Source organism: Trachurus japonicus, chromosome 5 (genome assembly GCF_045865225.1).
Source record: "Trachurus japonicus isolate A0001 chromosome 5, Traja_1.0".
NCBI lineage: Eukaryota > Metazoa > Chordata > Actinopteri > Carangiformes > Carangidae > Trachurus > Trachurus japonicus.
In genome coordinates this window covers 35766951-35789426 of record NC_140911.1, presented here as the reverse complement: position 1 = coordinate 35789426, position 22476 = coordinate 35766951, and the positions used below count along the sequence as shown (strand labels likewise).

At 42.0% G+C, this 22476-nt stretch overlaps 3 protein-coding genes across 4 annotated transcripts; 2 read left to right on the top strand and 1 right to left on the bottom strand.

The window, feature by feature from the left end:
* Window positions 1–93: 93 nt before the first annotated feature.
* On the top strand, window positions 94–17542 carry ppp4r1l (protein phosphatase 4, regulatory subunit 1-like). 2 transcript variants are annotated; one of them, XM_085777719.1, is made up of 20 exons: window positions 94–140; window positions 1823–1867; window positions 2347–2476; window positions 4419–4525; window positions 4705–4847; window positions 4982–5128; window positions 5957–6064; window positions 7063–7128; window positions 7393–7551; window positions 8133–8257; window positions 9645–10144; window positions 10247–10560; window positions 11546–11632; window positions 11833–12018; window positions 12707–12868; window positions 13017–13117; window positions 13590–13710; window positions 13942–14076; window positions 14544–14685; window positions 15306–17542. In XM_085777719.1, the coding sequence occupies exons 1-20, from the start codon at window positions 134–136 to the stop codon at window positions 15449–15451; spliced, it is 2931 nt and encodes a 976-aa protein (XP_085633845.1). In that variant the 5' UTR covers window positions 94–133; the 3' UTR covers window positions 15452–17542. The 2 variants fall into 2 exon arrangements, with proteins under 2 accessions (XP_085633845.1, XP_085633846.1); XM_085777720.1 differs by having other exon boundaries at window positions 2347–2480; window positions 4423–4525.
* A 969-nt stretch (window positions 17543–18511) lies between these two features.
* Window positions 18512–20266, bottom strand: bcdin3d (BCDIN3 domain containing). The gene is made up of 2 exons (XM_085777716.1): window positions 19849–20266; window positions 18512–19183 (listed from the first exon to the last, which is right to left on the bottom strand). The coding sequence occupies exons 1-2, from the start codon at window positions 20047–20049 to the stop codon at window positions 18641–18643; spliced, it is 744 nt and encodes a 247-aa protein (XP_085633842.1). The 5' UTR covers window positions 20050–20266; the 3' UTR covers window positions 18512–18640.
* Window positions 20267–21974: 1708 nt separating this feature from the next.
* Window positions 21975–22451, top strand: cox14 (cytochrome c oxidase assembly factor COX14). Its single transcript, XM_085777717.1, has one exon. It carries the CDS (start codon window positions 21984–21986, stop codon window positions 22158–22160), a length of 177 nt encoding a protein of 58 aa, XP_085633843.1. The 5' UTR covers window positions 21975–21983; the 3' UTR covers window positions 22161–22451.
* The last annotated feature ends 25 nt before the right edge of the window (window positions 22452–22476 follow it).

Sequence of the window (22476 nt, the reverse complement as noted above, 5' to 3'; positions counted from 1 at the left end):
GATTAAACCACCGGTGCGCAGCAGCGTCAGGAAGTGCTCTCAGGAAGTAGTTTGCTGCCGTGTTTGAGTGACAGCTGTGCGGTGACAGCCCTCACCGGGACGGCGGCCCCGCAGAGCCGAGCCGAGACTCAAGATGGCAGGTAATGGCACTTTTTAAACTCTGTTTTCTTATATACTTTCCTCACGCCCTGGCACCCAAGAAGCCGCATTATGTGCGTCAGAGTTTAAACTATCAAAACAGCTGCGCCAGCTTCGTCAGATTTGCTCTCTTCGGAAGCGAAGTGTAGCTTCAAGTCAAGCGAAAGGGCTGGACGAGCCGTGTTAGCAAACTTAGCACCGCTCGCTAGCTAGCTGGCTAGCTAACGAAAGCTCTTCAGCGATATCGAAATGGGTGGCTTTGAGCCTGCATAGCGTACAACTCCTTAGTATGTGTGCTTTGGTGTATAAATCGCCATTGTCTCATGTAGTGAGACGCCGTCGCGATCCTTCAGTCACGATATTATTATCGAACTGTTGTCATAGCAAAGGCTAGCGAGGTGACCCAGCTAACGTTAGCCGAGTTGCTAAAGTCATTTTCAGCCCTAAGCTGGCCAAATCCTCCTTTATGCCATAACAAAGGGGATATGGTCTTTGCCAACCTGGTATGTGGTGATGTTATTAAAACATTCATGACATTATTTACCCCTCTCAACGAAACACCACGTTTAATAGATGTTGTCGAGATACGGGTTGATTTTATATTTGGAGCACATTCCCTTGCTTGCCCAGCTGTAAACACAGGCATTAGCCATCCAACCACATGCTTCTTCTTGTGGGACTTATTTCTGGGCTTTTCTTTTGACTACACTATTGACCTGTATCATGTGCCGGGTGGTACTGAATACAAATGGCACAAGATAACCTTCTTGTAGCATTACTATGCTGCGTTATCACCCAAATAGGTTGTAAATGTGTTGAAAATCTCCTTTCAACACAACTGGTTTGTGTGTCTCTTTTGGATTGCATAACGTACAGCCAAACTAAAAATGTAATATTCAGACAACAGCATTCCCGTTGTATATTTAGTCTTCTCCCTTACCTTTATTGTCACCAGAGCTGTAAGATGTCCATTAATCATTTAGTTGCTCAGGAGAAATTAATCAACAGCTATTTTCATAATCTATTATTTAAAATCAAGAGCTGCTTTTCTCTATAGTAGATACGTGATATTTTTGGACAGTTTGTTAGACCAAACTAGACGTCTTTGTGTCTTACAAAATCTTCACTGTGTGTTGTTTGTTTTTAACCTTTAAGACCAATTTTAACACAGAAAATGATCAAATAATTATAATCATCTGCAGTTCAGCCAATAAGGAATCTTGAGTACCGTAATTTACATAAAGGATTAGGAATATAATTTTCCTCTGATATCAAAGGACCATTAAATGAGGAGGGGGTAACATGAGGGGACATGTTGCTATTCAAGTAAAAGTTGTTGAGTATTAATTATTTTAATGCCCTTGGGATCCTTGTTCGGGATCCAGGGAAAATAAAACATTACTTTGATATTTATTGTCTTGTTTTAATTCTTCACTCATACACCAGTGCTCTCATAATGTCCCTATGATTGCATGTTTCAGTTTTGCAGATTGATTAATCAGCATGATCATGGTGATTTATTGTCAGTGTTACTGAGGGAGACTTTGTCCCTCCTCAATAATTTGCAGCTCGTAAACCTGCAAACCCTGAACTCCTTTCATTTTGTAAGGCAGACTGTTGTATACAGCCAGTGATGGTATGTTGATGACAAGTCTGCCACCCTTTAATTGTCTTGTATTTGTAGGTCTATCTTTATACTTTGAAGATGGCCATGATGATTTGGACGACTGTAAGTATTCCCCTGATTTTAAACTCCTCACAAAATCACATCGGATACCTAATGATTGCTTTGTTGCATGTACTGTATGCCAAGCTTTGTTTTCCCTGCCTTCAGCGGGAGGACATTCATGCAAGTGTCATCTTTCTGGGCAACCCCATTCACCCATGTGAAATTTAAAGCTGTCAACAGTATTTCAGGGTTTTACACCATGCTATTATTAGCCGTTATACAGACCAGCGGTCCCTGTTGTCTGCATTAGCCGGAGTGATGAAACAGTGTTTTGATCCAACTGCAAAGCCAATGTGTGTATTTAAGTCAAGTTTACTTTTCTGACATTTAGTTTGACTCGGTATCATCAACATGACACTTAAACTACTGTGGCACATCTGTCACTGTCCTTATGATAAATGTTTTGTTTTTGCAGGAATGATAAGCGTGTTTCAGACATTGTTACAATTTGTGTGACTAAAACGACTTTACTCCCACAGTTGGATTTGACGACTATGGTTCAGAGTGTGATGGCATCCGCATCACAGCCTTCCTTGATGCAGGACAAGACAACCTAACTCCTCTTGGGAGGCTAGAGAAGTATGCCTTCAGCGAAAATGTTTTCAACAGGTAAGTGGAGCCCTGTGTGCTCAGGAAATGCCTAAAACTAGACAATATTTTTAATATCAGACAATCGGAGGCCTGTACTATGAAGTGAGACTGGTAGGTTATTCAGTCATGCTTGGAGTTTTCTGGGATTACATAATTTACTCACTTTTAATTAGGGTAGACTTCCATGTCAACCAGGGTAGATCACCATGTTGCATGGCTAACTAGCTGCAGAATAGATTAACTTTAGAGTCTGCCAGTAGCGTGAATACAAACTGGTTAGATCACAGAGAAAACAGAGCCACCAGGCCTACAGAATCCTGACCGGTACAATAACGTGACTAATTATCAAAAGTGATTTTTTTAATGGATGAATCAAATTATTTTATTGTTCCAGTCCATCCATGTAGAACGGGATAATTTACCACACAAAGTTACAAGATCATTACGATTATCTCTGTTTCAATTGCACAGATTTACTTTCCTAGTATAATCCCTGATATTACAGATGCTTTTCCAATTATACAGTTATCCTTGCTGTACTATTTTGTTTGTGTTTTTTTTGTTACAGCTACTTTCTGGTCTATCTATGTGTTAATACTATTTACATTTGTGTTGAGTGCTGCTGAGTATTACCTTTTTGCTGTTATCTTCAAATTCACCAGTGGGCATCATTGTCGAACCCAACCGAACCAGTTTTTTAGCCCTGGGATAGTGGTCAGATGCTCACCACAGATACTTGTTCCATTCAAACCATGGCTTTGTCCAGACTGATGTTGATGAACTTTAAAATGCATCTTTATTTCCACACTATTGCCTTTCACTCACACAAAAACCCATTGTATGGTGAACAGTATTTTTGATATCAAGGCTTGGCCTTTGGGCCATAGAATCCCGTTTGACGCCTAAACCCTGATTTCCAGTGTGACCTCTGTAATGTAGATGTGGCGTCCTGTTGACAATTGTGTTGTGTCATTGTGCCACACCTAGTCAGTCTTAGAAACAAGGAAACATCTGCAACCTAATAGAACTTTGTAACAAGGAAACATTTGTTAATCGGAAAGAAGCATCACTTGTGTTCACAAGAGCATTTAAGCTGATAATATTCAGATTAATGTTATACTCTATAAGTGACGGTTCAGTATTGATGGGACTTTCCTAGCAATCTAAGTTAAACTTGTCAACTTGAAATCTTGAAATGTGTCTTTCACTTATTATTATTCTTATTCTTATTATTATTTAGATAGTTTACTGATTCCAAGGAAATACTTTCTTGGGGCTTATGAAGCTTGTGTTGCTCAATGAGTAATAGCATAATGTTGTGCAATGATGTGTAATTATTTGTATTTTTCATTATATTTCTTATATAAATATATCAAGAACCTCACCTGAGAAATTAAGATATTACATTGAAGAATTGTATAATCTCAAGTCATCTCTTGACATGTTGGTTCATTGTCATCTGGAAGACCGTCTGCATTCTTGTGTACACTAATCACCTACCAACCTGTGTTAACCTTATAGTGCAGGAATGCAAAAAGACTTCAAGTAGAGCCCTGGGTGGATGGTATCTGTCTCAACATGGCATTAAGTTGACAGCAGTAGTCTCTGTTTACAACATATTTTAAAGGATAGTTTGTGTCACGTGTGGATGGATTTTAATGAGGTAGTTTCTGCTTTGTAAAGACTGTCAGGTACTGTAAACTTGCTAAAGTATTTTGAATCACATTTCCTCTGCAAACATTTATACGGCATAGTTGTTCCCACAAAAATGTGTTTAGCTCCTGCTTTCATGCTTTTCATGCTCAGCTTTGCAGGGTTCAAGCCCTCCTGTCTTGTCCAAGAACGTGGGTGTGTAATGTACCTGACAGCCCTGTCAGTGCTGTTTGTTATGCTGTGTGCACTCAACACTCATAGGTATTGGCAGGCGGTCTACTAACTCAAAGCTCCTGTTGCTTTCTAGGCAGATCGTGGCTCGTGGCCTGCTTGATGTGCTTCGAGAGTTCAGCGACAATGAAAATGACTTTATCAGTGTCATGGAGACAGTTGCCAGAATGTCAGAAGATGGAGGTAGATGTATTTTCTTTTCTATTTGTTCAGTTGTTATGTCTTTGTACCAGGATCCAAATTCATGTTAGTTTTTTGGATTTAATCTCTACATGTTTGAAATTACTTCAACAGTCTTTGCCCCATGTGGCACATATTTTAATCATTGTTTATTAATCATATAATGTGACATGTGTACTCAGAACCTACAGTGCGAGCAGAATTGATGGAGCAGGTCCCCAACATTGCCATGTTTTTACATGAGAGTCGGCCCAACTTCCCAGCAGCTTTCTCAAGATACTTGGTACCCATTGTAGTCCGGTATCTCACTGATCCAAATAACCAGGTAAATTTTACATTTTCTGGTTGTATGGGTGACACACATCAATGATAAATAAAATAACCAATCAGACTTATTTCTGTTAAGTGTTTTTTCTTTTTTTTTTAGAATTGATTTTAAATCTGTTTTCATTTTCCTAGGTGCGGAAGACAAGTCAGGCAGCGCTGCTCGTTCTGTTGGAGCAGGGCCTCATCTCTAAAGCAGACATGGAGACTAAAGTTTGTCCAGTTCTACTGGACCTCACAGAACCTAGGAGCGATGATGACTACAAAATAGAGGCTGTTGCTGTAAGAAAACCCACTTTACAAGTTCTACTATAAATATAAAATCTAGACAAACTGGATTTTTGACTGTTTAATGCAGCTGGAGAGGCAGACGAAGTTTCTTCTAATGTGTCAATGGTGATCATCACTCAATTTAAAAAGAACAAGAAGCCAGCAACACTCAGTGTCTTTCTGATGTCTTTAATGCCTCACTGGTACAGGCAACTACCACAGACTGGTTGTTACGGTCAGTCGACTGACCGTCAAAACATCAGAACATCAGACATCAGAAAGACACTGAGAGTTGCTGGCTACTTGTTCTTTTTAAATAGTTTGTTAGCCGAGCACCTCCTGACTGTTTCTTTTTGAGTGTGCGCGCTCTTCCTTCTTCTTTGATCATCACTCAATGTCTGTGTCTGAGTCAGTCAACAGGCTCTTCTTGATGGAGCATGACTGATGCCAGCAGAGATTGTTTCTGAGTGACACATGGCAAATTTCAATTTATATCAAATAAAGGAATCATTTAATGAATGAATTTGTAACGCATAATTTTCAGTTGAATGCACAGACTTTAAATGTGATCATTAGTTGTATTATCTGTCATTTATATTGTATTTTAGAGTTAGTTATTAGCTCACCCTATTCAAATCAAGTTTCCTCAAAATTAGGTTGTGCCCCTAGAGACACACACTTCCTGTCCATCCCTCATTGTTTCACCCTCAGTGTCTTATTTGACACTCTGTAAAGCTTTTCAGGTCAATTTTCAACTAGCTGTCAGTCATCAATGTAGAACAGTTGTGTAATTGATGCACAGTCTAAGCTCTAACACCTTCCATATGTTTCCTCCTACAGATCATGTGTAAAGTTGTCACCATGTTGAGCAAAGACACAGTGGAGCATCTACTTCTGCCACGTTTCTGTGACCTGTGCAGCGATGCCAGACTCTTCCAAGTCCGGAAGGTAATATCCCCCAAACCATGTTTACATCCTCAGTATACCATGTGATATGAGTCTCAAACTGTGGTCACAACTCAGCCAGTGCATACTTGAGCAGGAGTTTAATTCTGTTTTGGGCGTTCCACACGGATAAATTCAATAACTCTGAGTTTGCTTTAATTCTGTTTTGCGCATCAAGCCCACACTATGCTGTTGTTTTCTGAGGAATGTTAATTCTCTGGTGTGACTGGTGCCAGTTGGGGAAAGGTTTTTGAGAGCTGCAAAGGTGGTCAACATTTTCAGCTCTCTTTTATTGTGAGACCGTTTATTTTCAACTATTAAGTAAACCTCCCTTTTCTCTGAAGTTCATTTATTATGATTTTTTTTTCTTCATAAGCTCAGGACCCAAATGCCTTGTTAAAACTTACAAATCGTTTACAGTTTACAAATAGTAAATAGGAAACTGTGCAATTGGAATACAGTTTTACAGATGTTCTATAATTGTTTTGTAGGGAAGACAAAGAATCATTTTAATAACATGTTACATATTTGTACGTACAGTTTTTTAAATTGCATTTACAGGAAATGTGGATTGTCATTTTACCCAAATTACATGTAGCAATTATGTTAGCTAAAAGTTCAGCTTGGCTTCCTGGAACAACGTCCAGATCATGCCAGAACAGTTGTGATGTTTTTCTTCACAAGGCCATGTAAATAATGCAAATATTCCTCAAAAACAAATGCACACACTCCATGTTCCCTTAACCAAAGCATCTTGATGAAAATTCTACTGAAATACTGTGTTACTCTGTTTGAGCCAGAAGAAATTTGGAAACAAGTCTGTGCTTTAAAAAAAGAAAGAAGTATTCCTATTAGTTTGATTGGATCTCATGTCCTATTGATGGTCCTTGTAAATTATTTTATCTAAAGGAATAAATTATTATCATCATTAAGTCACCATTTTTATCATTATTTATTTGAGTCTTACTGTAGGTTTTGTGTCATTGTCGTTTGTGTTGCAGGTCTGTGCTGCAAATTTTGGAGAGTTTTGTTCCATCGTGGGTCAGGAGGCCACAGAAAAACTACTGGTGAGAGAATTGAGCCTTCATTTTCACATATTTACGCCATTATGGAGCATGAAATTTAGTCGTTGGTGTTCCTCTTGCTTCAATGAGTCAATACTTAACACATCATGTGCTGAATTCCGTCACATTAGTTATAGTATTAGTTAGTAGTATGTGCTAAGTAATAAGTTACTAGTTTGTTTGCAACCTTGTTTAAAAATCCTTTCATGCTTCAAAACACCCATTGTCGATTGTAATTCGGACTGACGTTGTTTGTTCTCAACGTAGATGCCCAAGTTCTTCGATCTGTGCTCAGACAGTCTGTGGGGCATCAGGAAAGCTTGTGCTGAGTGCTTCATGATGGTCTCCAATTCCACCTCTCCAGAGGTGCGACGTGCAAAACTGTCTCCTCTGTTCATCAGCCTCATCAGTGACCAATCACGCTGGGTAAGACACGAACAGTTCACATACAGGAACAATACGATTACATGAAACAGCCAGCACATTTATGTGCAACTTCCTCTGCATTATGACGAAAATAGCACTTTTTTTTTCTCCGCCCCTTAACCAAAATTTTGTTTTCTGCAGCACAGTATGCATCTTGTGCATCCTCCTGTTCCTGGTTTTGAATTATTATCACAGTGTATTTTATTGACAATTTTGTATTTTCTCAGTACTGTCAATTTAAGTCTAAAAGAAAAGAATGAACAGACTGAAAGAATAGAAACTTTCAGGTTACTGGCAGTTTTGCAGTCTTTGCAGTTGTGTGGTTGCACACACATGTCCATGAAGTTCCACGTGAAGGCAAAAATGTGTTATTGTGCAAACGGTTTGCTCTGACAGACGTGTACGATCTTGTCCATCTACACCCAGTGTTGTGTAAACAACACACCACGTGGTTTCAATATCCACATGTGCACTACTTTGGACCAAGTTTGGTTCTGGTGGTCCGTACAGTTCTGTCCAGTGATACAGATTTAACCTCATTTTGATGGCTAGCTGAACACCACTTCTTTGTTGTCCCCCAGGTGCGCCAGGCTGCCTTTCAGTCGCTGGGACGGTTCATCTCCACCTTTGCCAACCCCTCCAGCACAGGCCTTCACTTTAGAGAGGACGGTGCCCTACTAGAGGTTCCTAGGTGTACATCAGATGGGTAAGACCACATGACCCTTACCACTGCCATAACAGCAGATATTAAATGAGACACATAATGATGTTTCACTGTAATTCTGTGCAAATTATAAGAGTGTGAATGCTCTGTTTTTGTGCATCTTAGGTCAAAATTAGGTGAGGATTGTATTGTAGTTTTATTTAGTTTAGTAGTAGTCAAGTTTGAGTTGGTGTTGGCACAGACTCAGCTTAACTCATTGAGTGCCGCGCTCCTTTCCAAAGTTTTAGTCAAGTGTACCGGCAATTTAGACCATTTTTGACGATTTTTGTAGAGCCACAGTGTATTCTATATTATTGCCACCAACACATACTGTGGCTCATTTGAAAGGTCAAACTTTATGCTTCAAATGGCCACAAACCGTTTGTTTCTACGCGCCTCCGTTCCTGAGAAAAGTCAAGCTAAACATGGCTTCACCAAAATCCCTCCTTTTTTTCTAGAAAAGGAGATAAAGCGTCTTTTATGAAAGGTGCTCTGTTTGTGCCTGTCGCTCTACTGACACTTGCATTTCTGGATCAAAGGGCTCGTGTAAGATAAATATATACAACAAATGTTGTTCTATTCACAAAACCACCATCGGGGGCGGGGGGGGGCGCCACTAAACAACAATAACACAGACGCACCGTGCCGTGTCACAGCCTCTCGTCGCGGAACGTGACGGTCTCTCGGCCACAGCAGGTCGGCAACACCGGTCCCACCGGTGGTCGCGGTCCGTCTGTGGTACGGGTCGGTGATGCTGGTCTGCTTTGACCGAGGGATCATCACATTTTACCGCGGGAGGACCTTGGGGAGGACACGGTGTTGCTCCAGATGAAGACCGGGCGGGACAGTCGGCTGAGAGCTTCCTGTTCGGCTCCGAGCTGCTGGAGCCTCGCGGGTGAGAGCGGAGCAGCTGCTGCATCCACATGCAGAACTCCGTTTGCAAAAGCCGAGTTATGATAAAAACTTCCAGATCGTGAGCTGTCATGAGTTTTTGATCGTCATCTATTTCAGTTCTACTCGTCGTAGAGTCCCCAAATTTACACATAAGGTGTGTTAAAGTGTCTAGTTTCATAATTTAAAAAAAAACTCAACGCATGGGAACGAAAAACGAGAAATTACGTGGTTGGCACTCAATGAGTTAAGGTTGCGTCATTAGCACAATAAATCATGTGCATAATTTGTGGGTTTTGAACAGGATAGACCAGTTTTGTCCTTTTGCCTCAGGGTTCATTTGCAGAAACAAGGAAAGCTGACATTTTGAATCCAATTTTAGTGGTACTTAATAGAGTTATAGTAAAGAAGCTAATGAAGATACGCATTCTCTTTTAATGCTGTATTTTAAAAAAGGCTTTTCCTAAGTATACCTATGAATTTGTCACTCCTGTTTCAGTGATTGCTCCCTAAACTCCCTGAACTGCTCCGACATCAGTGGCTGCCGCACAGAAAGGACCATCGCTCACACACCTCCCAACCAGGACGGCCGCGCAACACCGTCCCCGGAGCAAATGTCAGCAAGTGACAGCGAGGACATGCACAACTTTGATGACAACCACACTTCGACTCATGCAGAGACGCACAGCAGTTTTACCCACAACATCAACCCTACAACTACCAACAACGCTAGGAACATAAAAGAGACGGAGCAGACGGATGAGAACTTTAATTCTTTTCACTACTGGCGGTCTCCTTTACCAGACATCAGTGGGGAACTGGAGATGCTAAGTTGTCAAACTCCAGGGGAAGTGACGGAAAGGGAGGAGAGAGAAGAGGAGGATGAACCCGAACATAGTTGTCCTGATTCCAAGCCAAGTCATGGGAAAGCTACGAGTGACCAGATCCAGAAGGTATTGGACTGTTTGCAACCACACATGGATGACCCTGATGTACAAGGTGAGTGTGCAGAGTGAGGATGTTAGTGACTTCCATTCCATCACCTGCCATCAGACCTGCTGGCCTGTATATTGATCTGTGCATGTGTGATTTTACCTCCAGCTCAAGTCCAGGTGTTGTCAGCGGCTCTGAAGGCAGCCCAGCTCGACAGTCCAACAGACGACAGCCCGACAGACGACAGCCCGACTGAACCCCAGCCAGAAGTGGAACCCGAGAGCGACACAGAGAGCCTGTCGGTGGAGAGCAAGTCTGTGGAGGTCCAGTCAGAGAGCGAGGAGAGCCTCACAGAGGAGGAGCCCACAACGGAAACTCCTCCAGCTTCAGAGTCGAGCCCTGTCCAGGAGCAAGGAGACGAAGAGACGCAGACGGAGCCCTTGGAGGATCAGGAAGAGTCTCCCCCTGACTCGCCTGTTCTAGTAAGAGACTATTCAGATCTATATCATATGGCTGCACAAGTAGATTTACTGAACTCGGGCTGGAATTACACTTGATGAATGGAGTTCTGTTGTTGCTAACTAATGGCGCTTTTCCACTACAGTACACAGCTGTAGTGGAAAAGCACCTTTACCGAGCCGTGCCGTTACTGAGTTCTCTAGTACCTCCTCAGCGGGGGCGGGGTTGTCACGGGGGCGATCGCCTGCGGGGCCGCAATGTCTCTCTCTCTTTTTTCGATCCTCTCGTCACCTCCAAACTCACTCGTCTGCACCTCGATTACGGACCACAGCGTGGTTTTCCACACAGCATCATTTAACTCGGGTGAAGGAATAACAACAGTCTCGGTACAGATCAGTGGTCGCTGTTGCCGCTCTGTTTTTGCAATTTCCGGGTTTGATTGTTATGTCGGATGTAGCGCTCGCACTCTTCCAGTGACGACGCTCTGCCCAATCAGTGGAAGGCAGTCGGCTGACGTCACGTTTTAGAATCGCTTCAGCTCGCTTGGAACCAGGACGAGGCGGTACGAAAATAGTACCTGGTACCAGGTACTAGGGACTAGTGGAAAAGCAAAAAAAGCGTGCTGGGCTGTGCCGTGCCGTGCTAGTGGAAAAGCGCCATAAGTGTTTTCTTCCACAGATGGCACCACTGCAGCACCATATGAATTTATAATACATAATATGCCTGTACCTTCTCTTCAGGCCCCGTAAAATTGTTTCAATGTATGTCTGAGTAAATTAGTAAATGAGCAACACCCTAACCCTAAACCTGGTTAAACATTCAAAGACACTATTGTATATTGGGACTGTGTTAGTGTGTTTTGGTCAGAACTGACAGTGAGCTGGGAGGTGGGGCTGGATTTTAAAAGAAAAATCTTTTATTTGCATTTTGCAAATTGCATTTTATTCCCTTTGTTACCATCAGTTAGTTCCCTAATATCATGTGTGTGGATATTTGTATTCTCCTCAGGAGTCTGAACTGATTGAGAGCGTGGAGGAGGAGGGAAAGGAAGACTCAGCTCACAGCCCCATGTCTGAGGATAAGCCTAAGATCCAGGTTAGTAGGCACTGCTCCCACACATCCTGGAAATATTGACCTGCACCTAATAATATAACTAACTAATAATATAAATAAGAATAATAACTACTGGTATCGATTATTAATCCATATGCGAGTTAAATACCATCTCTCCTTGCATTTATGTTCCCATTTCATCACTGGACCCTTTTTTTTTTTTTATCTTTCTCTCTCTCCAGAATGTCATCCCACAGCAGTTGTTGGATCAGTACCTCTCTATGACGGACCCAGCCCGGGCCCAGACAGTGGATACAGAAATCGCCAAACACTGTGCCTTCAGCCTGCCAGGAGTCGCTCTTACTTTAGGAAGACAGAACTGGCACTGCCTCAAGGACACGTACGAAACGCTTGCCACTGATGTGCAGGTAAGGAAAGAGACAGTAAATCGTGAGGGTAATGGTGGATTACAGTTGCTGTTTCAGCTGCACAGGAAATATAGGCCATCCTGCGACAGATTTATTGAGTAAAGTTCATTTTAAAGTATTCCAGTTGTATAGGTCGGGACGTCTTGCTAAATTGAGCATGGTCTCAAAAGATTGAGATGATTATGAGCCATGCCAGAGGCTGCTAAACTGGTTCTATGACCTTATTACACGTGTATGGGAATTTTTTTTAAACTCAAAACTTGAATCTCTCATGACATTTGAGAGTTTTTTTTTCTACTTGGAGTTAAGTGTAAAGCAGCGCTATTATGACACAGCATTACTTGAGGATATGAGCAAGAGAAGGAAATATACAAGGTGTTGCACCACCCCAAATAGCACAGCATGACCGCGTTGACGTTACATGACCACACTGTTCTTCATTATCAGCACTGACTGTCACTGTTGGCATGGCAGCAGATCAGTGGACCATTGCCAGTTTCTCACAGGTTCAGATTAATGAGCTGCTTCTCAAGAACTGATATAACTTGATGATATTTTACCTCAATTATTATAGATACTGTGGGACATCATTGTTTTTCTATTCAGAGGAACAATCTTTGTTTCTTTTACACCTGCTTGTGCATGGCTGACATTATAATCCTTCTGTATCCCGCCTCTCACCTCTTAGTGGAAGGTGCGGCGTACGCTGGCTTTCTCCATCCATGAGCTGGCAGTTATCCTGGGAGACCAGCTGACAGCAGCTGATCTTGTCCCCATCTTCAATGGTTTCCTCAAAGACCTGGATGAGGTTCGCATTGGTGTCCTCAAACACCTGTACGACTTCCTCAAGGTGAGACTTGTAGCCTCATTTACCACTTTTCCAAATCTGATAACAATTTTCGACAGTAAGATTAGGACTCGGCTGCATTGACACTCATATCATGATTTGATGAGGAAAATAAATAACAAAGCTGGTTCAACTATATTCTTTGCTACAGCTGCTGCACGCGGACAAGAGGAGAGAGTATCTGTACCAGCTGCAGGAGTTCATGGTGACGGACAACAGTCGCAACTGGAGATTCAGATACGAGCTGGCAGAGTGCGTCTCCTTTTCCTTAGGGAATAATGTGCATTTTAAAATTAAAACATTTACAGACTTGGGAACCTGCCTATCTCAAAGTGTGGTCCTCGGGTGGTACACAGTTTTTATTCAGTTATAGTTGTCTCTAGCATCTCTGTAAACTTGTCTGTGAATCACCACAAAGCCTACTAGAGAGTATTGCATGTGTCTTCAATATCAAAACTTGAATGTAAATTTCAAACATTATTATGCATGTTTATTTTAAAATAAACATAAAAATGATCGAAGTGACACTTGAAAGAAAATGGGATGAAGCTTACTGTACAGTGGCTCTTAACCTGAATAAGTGATCCTTCCTCTGAAAAAGTTTCTGGAAAACACTTTATCCACTGTTTTTGCTCTTCATTCAGACTATTATAAATTGTGGTATATTTTGTTCTGGTCATTTGTAATAAACAATGTTAATTTCTCCCTCCCTGTCTCCTTCCAGGCAGTTGATCTTGATCATAGAGTTGTACAGCCATTACGATGTGTATGACTACCTCAGACAGATAGCACTCACACTGTGCTCTGACAAAGTCTCAGAGGTCAGGTGGATCTCATACAAACTGGTAAGTTCACAGCAGATCAAATGATTTTTTATATTTCTGCTGATGTATGAACATCTGGGGAGGAAGAACAGCTGCTCGTGCAAGACGCTTTAATTAGCTAAAATATATTTTCTGAAATGTAGAAGTGTTCTTTTAAATGTTTTAGATGACAGCCTGACGTCTTCACTGTAGCTTTCACTATAGTTAATCTAAGACATCTATATTTGAACTGCAGTATTACTGTGTTTTCAGGTTGTTGAGATCCTCCAGAAGCTGTATGCATGTGGTGCTGATGATCTGGGCCTGAACTTCATCAACGAGCTCACCGTCAGGTTCTGCCACTGTCCCAAGTGGGTGGGGAGGCAGGCCTTTGCCTTCATCTGCCAGGTCTGTTGTGTTCATCTCTCATTACTTTGCATGAAATGATGAAATCATTGCACCGCCTCCCTGCCTGTTCTTCAACTCCAAATAGCAGTTTGGTTGTTTGTTGGTAAATAGAAATGAAATTGCAAATTGAGTATTCTCAAAGCAGAACTATATCGTCATTTATATTTTTTATTTTTGTATTTATATTTTATAATCTTCATTTTATCACAATTTTTCTTTGACTTCCTTATAAGATGTGCAATGAGTAAAGATAACATTTGGTCATGTTATTTGAAATGCTCCTTTATGTTGTTCTACAATATTCCTAAACCGATACAAACAAATGACCGGCCGTTCTTGTGTAATGACCACGTCAGACACTCTGATGACAGATAAGACAGCGTCAGCTTTTCTAGCGTGTGTGAAAATCACCATTTGTCACTCCACCCTGTCTAAGTAACTGTCCTTGCTGTTTCCTAACATTTTAGGCCATAGTAGAGGAGGACTGTATGCCCATGGACCAGTTCAGCCAGCACCTCCTGCCCAGCCTGCTCAGCCTCTCCTCAGACCCAGTGGCTAATGTCCGCGTCCTGGTGGCCAAGGCGCTACGACAGAGTGTCATGGAGAAAGGTAAAATTTAAATGAACTCGGCAACTGAGAACCTAGTTTTCACCTTTAAACTTCCAACGGGTTTTCCATGGAGTTTTTCCTCAGTTGATGTGAGGGTATAAATGAATAATTTGCAAACATAAAACTCTCTCCACTCAGAGTAGATGTTGCTGAAATCTCTGATGTTTCGTTTTTTTGTTTGTTTGTTTGTTTTTTTTAATAAAATTCAAATTGTGCTCGCACTCTGAGGGAATATTTTCACCGGACATTTTGACCGGCGGGGTTAGAAAATACCGGACTTCAGCAGATTTTACCGGTCAAAGTTCGGTAATTACCGGACAATGGAAACCCAGACAGAAATCCAATGAGGAAAAAAACGCTAGATGTTGCTCTTTTTTCAAAATAAACTTGCGGTCTAAACTACTTAAAACACTTTCTAACGCTTCATCGGCATCTGCTGCCAAGGTTTATGCTGAGTTAATCGCCTCCTGGATCTAGGTCCCAACTAAACACAGACATGAGAACGTTTCTCATCAAACTCTACTGAACTACACAGTTTCTTCTGAACAGTTAGTTGTATTCTTGTTACACACACCCTCTAGCCTTTTTGAGACTAACAGAGTCCTGTATGTGGTTTCCAGCATACTTCAAGGAGCCGGGCTGTGCCTACTCTGATGAGCTGGAAGAGACAGTGATGGCTCTGCAGTCCGACAAGGACCGGGACGTCCGCTTCTTTGCCAGCCTGGACCCCAACAAAGGCTTGATGGACACGGCTCCCTTGATCTAGCCTCAGCGCCCGACTCCTGTTAACAGCCCACCTGCCTGTCTACTACCTGTCTGTGTGACTGACGCGCCGTCAGCGCAAATTCTGCAACACCAGCACCCGACCAGATCCCCAACCACTCACCTGCTGGGCAGATCTGCACCAACAACCACTTGAGAATCATGTCAGATTACAGTCTAAAAAAAAAGAATGGGCATGCTCAAATAAAACACAACCCAGTCTCTGGTTGGGCACTACATTAGCGCACATTTACATTCACCACACACAGAACGCATACTTCTCTAGAGTTTTCAGGAAATGAGCAGGACTCAGAGGTCGGCTGCATCGCTTTGTGGGAGCTGCCGTATTTTCGCCTGAACTTTTTCTCACCCTCCACACTAACAATGACTCGATCCTTCCCCAATCACAGACTTGTAAAACTATGACGGGCTCTCTCTCTCTCTTTCTCCAAAGCTCACTGTAAGCTTGATTATGAAATTGCTGAATTGATTTGTTTTTTAAAAATTCCTTATTGCTTCTTTTTTTTGTGGATTTCTTAACGAACAAGCGGGCGAGGCCTGCCTGACTCTGACGTGTGCACTAACTCAGGGGGACTCATCTGAACCTAAACAGCATTATTAGCTCACATGTAAAAAAGCAGCAGCTCCTGGATCCCTGGTGATGAAACTACAGCTGTCTGAGCAACAGACCAGCCAAACCAAGTAGCTCTGCTGGTGTCTCGCGCCTCATTTCCTCCCAAATGCCTCGTCTCAGACGTGCTCTGTCTTCTGAGATGTCCTCTGGGTTATTGTCTGTTTCCCCTCCTCCCTTCTCTTGTTCACTCTTTCTCCTCTGCATTTCTCCACCTGGCCTTCACGGGCCACTGAAACCACTACTGCATAGAAGGAACAGTGATTCTGCCACTCAGCATAACTCTTGATTAAAACCATATCGTTGACTTTTTTTTTTTTTTTTAAACAATACCTTAATAAACTGTTGACCAACCCCCACCCTCCTTACCCTCCCTCTCTCTCACTCTCGAATCTGTGTCTGTTTACCCAAAATGTGACACAACATGTCTCCCAGATGGCAGGAGACCAATGAAATACCTCTGTTTGGACATGACCGGCCTGTGTGTCCTAGACGTAGAGAGACTTCTGCGGTTCAAAGAGGCGCCCAACGTCCTCGACGGGTGATTTCTTTCGGAGCGATTCTGTGGCGTTTGACTGAAACATCTAAACAAGGGCTCACGTCGATGTGCCACAGGATGATGTGAAAACGGACGAGTGGAAAAGCAAGCACACTGTTGGATTATGCATGCCCCTGCCCCCCTCCCTCCCCGCCCCTCCCCCCCTTCTTCCCCTTGTTTATAGTCTATTCCAGTTCCCTAAGGTTGACCTCCTGATAATGATTATGTGACCATGGTAGCTTTCAGTGGATCTGACTGACCAGTTGTACAGTAGGAAATAGGAACGGCTGTATGAGAAGACTGAGAGACAACTGATCGTTCATTCCCAGTCTCGGTGGAATGATTCAAGTATGAGGTTTCTCAATTTTTTTTTGCTACTCTTTGTACAGCTTGAACCTGTGGAAAATGGTATGTGTTTATGGAACCAAGGCCAGTTTAGTCGGGGTGTTTTTTACCCATTGAGATGTGTGAATATTGGGAGCAGTCACCAAGTCACTTTTTGTAGTCTCTTGAGCTTGTTTGTTTCCCTCTGTTGTAAAACGTAAACCCTCACACCACCCCTCCCCTTTTTTTTTTCTCCTTTTTTTTTTCATAGACATAACTTGAGAACTTAAGCTGATTGTGGTGTGTGCTGTGCATCTCAAGTCTTTCTTCCTTCAAAAGGAGAGGTCACTGCGGTAATGGCGGTGTCTGCTCATCTCATCTGTCTGCAATTTGTGTCCATCTCATTTTTTATGTAGTAGAACAGTTAATATATACATTTTATGAAAATTATTTTTCTTTTCAATTATGCACCATTGTTCAAAGATTTTATATCCTAACTTTACAAAATTTACAACCTTTGTAATATTCAATGGTTTCTTTTAAAAAGACGTTTTATGTAATGTTATTTTTAGTATTCTGTAATTAAAATGATGAAAATTAAATTGCTGTGCTTAAGTTTTGGGATTTTTTATTTTATTTTTTATTTTGTGTTATTGACCACTGGGGGAGAGAATCCACTGCTCCATCAAGAAACAGTGTTTTACGATTTAATCCACATGGCACTGACAGTACAACAGCTGTGAGTCGAGACTCTTAATTTTATTAATACTTAGCACACTTTTCTGGGCAAATAAAATCCTAGGCAACTGGACTTGTATTTGTCTGGGTTTTTGCCTCTTATCCAAGGGGCTTCATCAGTTCGTACGCAACAAGTCTCACTAGTCCAGAAAAGAACGATGGCCTGGATGAATGAGAATATCCATAGACATGTTGCTGAGAATTTTGGGTCGGACACCCCAAAAGCAGTGAGAATATGAAAGGTTGGCCCGGAAAATCGCAGACCACAGTCCAACTAGTGCGGACTAGTGAGACTTGTTGCATACGAACTGATGAAGCCCTTTGGATAAGAGGCGAAAACCCAGACAAATACAAGTCCAGTTGCCTACGATTCCATTAGCCCAGAAAAGAACGATGACCTGGATGAATGAGAATATCCATAGACTACTACTACTACTACACACTGTAGTGTTGAGGCTGAGACATTGCAGTCAAGTGATTGAAGTGAGTGCTGCAGCTGCCAGTTTCCCCTCTCCTCTCAGTGCAGTTGAATTCTCTGACTGCAGATTTCTCCTGTGTGCCTGGAGATTTACATGTTTCCACCATTTTGTGTCAATACTGATTGAATATCTCGGGGGTTTGGGCCGTTGGTCTCCATTTAATGACATGTAGATTTAAAGATGAGTGAAAATAATTCAAAGTTAGAGTCCTACTTGTCAGACAGTTTTTTGCAATGCAGAGAATACTCACTTTATATAAGATTTGCATTCATTCACGTCTCAGAGGCTTTAACCAGTGAATCATTGATGCTTTTTCATTAAAAGTTTATTTATTAGAAATTGATAATTAAAACTGATTCCGAGTAATGTCAGTCAACAACTTCAACACAACGTTCTTTAGTTTGTAAATGATTGCATAAATTAGTTAATGTGGTGTTGTCCTCTCCTCTGCAGCAGATTTAAACTTCATATTGTCCCTGTGTCTTATTTCCTTTTGAAGAGCAGCAGTTTTCGGTCCCATGTTGTGCTGCCAAAGCTGCGGAGGAGCTCCATGCCACACCGTCTCTCCAGGTGCTCCCTCACATGTTCTGCAACGTCCCCACGTATTTTAAGAGTCTTGAAATGGTCAAAGTCTGAGCGTCCCAGCTTCCTCAGCCGCCGGGCCGCAGAACGGTAACACTTCCAGGGCTGGGCCTCCAGCAGCAGGTGCTGGCTGACGGAGGCCAGGGTGGAGAGGAGCTGCAGCAGACCACAGTCCCCGTGGTTCAGATGGACCCACATGGTGACGGCCAGGCACAGGCTCAGGTGGAAGCGGGAGCAGCTGTGCTGGGTGAGGTAACCCTGCAGCTGCTGGGTGTCCGTGGTGACGTCCAGAGGGATGAAGGAGATGCTGCCGGGCAGAGGGTTGGTCTGCTGAGCCCGCTCAATAAGAGCCTGGTCCAGGTCGAAGCCCAGAAGATGAACTCTGCTCGTCCTGTCTGACTCCTCTCCACACACCAGATGTTTATAAAAGGCCACACTCAGGTCCTGTCATTCAGAGAGGAAACAAGAAAGAGGACGGCTCATTACCATGGCAATTTAAATTGAGATTCCTGAGTAGTGCTGTTATAATAATAATAATAATAATAATAGTGTTTTTGTTTTTTTTTAAAAACATAACTTTATTTACAACAAGAGTATAGGACTGAATACTATTAGAGATGAAATGAGTGTATACAACATTAATAGGCCTACACGACCAAACCATCATACACGCCAGCTGGTTGACAGCAAAACAGGAAAAAGATCAACTTAAATAAATATTTTGTAAAGCTTACAGAGGTCATAGGCTACGTTTTAATAGCTTTTTTATTTTCACAATCACAGAGGGAGGAGATTGACCAACATGCAGACAGTTCCAGGAAGTTTGGCTACTTGCCAGAAAATGTACATCTGTGTATGTAAAATTTAGATAAAATAATTAACAAATTAAGTGTTTTCTGTGGCTCTGAGGCAAGTGCCCTGACATCATCATCAAGGTTTAATCATCTGTTGCATTACTGGAAATGATTTTTTGAATTTCTTGATTCATATCTGGGAACTATAAAGTCAGGATTTTGATTTTTCAGGACCTGTCACCTCAGTTTTTGACAGTTCCTGTAGTTAACATCAAATGTACAGTTTTCTGTCTGTAATGTCCCAGACTCACACACCCCTGAGTTACATCCCACGTCCAGAATCAGTGTGGTCTGGTCCCGGTCGCTGTAACCCAGGTCCTGAAGGAGTGTGGTCGGAATCAGACTCAGGCGGTTCTCCGGGGGGTTGAAGGTGTAATAGTTAATGAAGTTGCCATACGGAGCGGCTCCTGGATCATTTAATTCATCAGCAGGATCGCTACTAGTGCATGTTGCCATTGTAGCGTGTGCGCCGAAAACACTTCCGGGTTGAAAACATGCACATGTGTTTATTATGATGGACTTTTTTTTTTTCTGTAAACCAGCAGCTACACGTTGTTATTAGCATGAACACACAGATGAACGCCCAGCTGTTTGGAGATAGTAAAGTCTACGGCCAATGAATAGAAGTTTGTTTTAAGTTGACCCAACATCACCGTTTTTGCAGAGAGTCGTCTCCGTGTCCATAGGTGGCGCTCTGCGACTTTGGGAGAAGACGGAAAGTTTACCCTCCGAGCTTCCGTACCTTACGAAAGCAAAGGTGAGTTAGCTTATGTGCTAACTTCATATGTTGGTGCGTTGACATTGAGGACAAGCACAACAACCTGCATTTGTTCTCGCCTTTTAAAAGAAAAGGTAAGAAAAATCGAAAGTAATTTGCACGGGCAGGAGATGGGGCAAAGGTGTGTCATATTTAGATGTCGATAAAATAGCGTATAAAGTGCTAGAGCTAAACGACTGTGGCTGGCTTGTAGAGATACATGAAATTGTGTCGAGGCAGCTGAGCAATAAACTCATACGGGCTTACAACTGATACTTAACTATAACGTTAGTCTGACAGTCTTGTGTGTTTTATACAAGCTCACTTACATCGTCCATACAGCAACTGATTTAAGTGTTTGTGAGCGGCGTGTTCAGCCATGGTAACTCTGCAAGTCACACATTAGTGAAATCTTCATCGTTTTCTGTATCTTGAATATCTTTCCACAAATCCAGGACAGTTCACAATGTACTTCTTCACAGCAGAGCTACCAGTATTTGCTGATGTCATAATCTTATGTGTGAATAAGTGGTGTGAGCAATGGCAGAGAAATGTAACATATCATAATACAGTGGTAGGTCAGAATAATTAAATGTGCACGTCATTAGCAAAATGTACAATTTTGTTCCATCAAACTATAACCTTTCTGATTGGTTAGCATCCAGCCATCTGCACATGAGTGCGAGTGCTGCATGCGAGTGCTGGCGCCAGTGGATATTTACATCAGTATACAACTGTATGAGTGGGATTGTCCAGTGTTGGTCTGTGCTTACTGTACTTTTGTACTGTATGTTTTTTCTTATGAATTGCAACTTGTTCCTTTTGACACATTTCTCCCTAGTGGAGAGGAGACTAATAAAGTAACCATGAGTTTCCAGCCAGTGGCGGGTCCACAAGGGGTAACAACAGTGAATCTGGGGGGGGCCACCCAAAAGTAACACAAATGAAGGCTGCCATTGACCGCTCTCTTGAATATTTATACAGTTACATATCTTCATCTTGCTTTTATTGGCCACATTGAATTTTTCACCTTGTAAGGAAGATGCCTATGACTGTTCCATTTTCAAACATGTAAATATTAAAATTATAACCAACCAATAATCAATTCTATCTTGTAAATAAGAAGTCTTAGCAGAATAAGCAACACAATAAATTCTCAAAGTGAACATCAATATTTTATAATCTTACCCAGTAGTTAGAGCTCAGCTCTGTACAAACATCTCAGTGTTTTATGTAAGAGTCAGTCAATATGCAGAATAACCAGAACAAGCACCATTCAAATGGTTAAAATTGAGAACAATAACAATCTTACACAATTTTCTTTATTTCCTACACAGAACACTGGGATGTTTGCTGTACATAGTTGAGCCTTAGTCAGATGTTTGTGCTCATAGTAGGTCTTTACAGTGAACATAGCAGTGGGAAAGAGCTTTACACAGTAATTGACATTGCCAAGTCAATGACCATTGGGGGGGCACACAGGGTGGCCAATCCGATTGCAGGGGGGGCAGGTGCCCCCCTGTGCCACCATGGAAGACCCGCCCCTGTTTCCAGCACAGCTACAGTATAGGTCTGTGTTTTATTGCTGCTCCTGTTCTGATATCCTCTCTTGTGTTCCCTCAGGACTGTCATCATGTTGACTGGAAAGCGCCTGGCTGACATGGGCTATCGGGCATTTTCTGCCTCGATGATGCTGCTGACGATGTACGGAGGGTACCTGTGTGTCATGCGAGCACAGCGCTTCATGGAGAAGCAAAAACAGCTGAAACTGGCAGCAGAAAACCAGGACTCTGAGGTCATCAAAGACTGATGTCAGAGGGACTGATTTCACCTTTGCACACATGTGGACATTTTCCCATTCCTCCTTTTTTTTTTTTTTTTGGTCCATCCCTAAATCATGAAGATGTTTGTTCTTCTCAGGATGTTGGTGTGAATTCACTGTACGAGTGTTGTGCCCTCAAAAGGAATATTATTTTTCATTTTGCAAAGAACATTACACGCACCAGTGGCCTGTATCAAATCCATGTTGTGAGTGGCACTGTTTCAGAATTAAAGATGGTAATTATTTGTATTATATTCTATTAAAATGCCTTTAACCATACAGAGTGCAATGTAGTGTTTGTGAA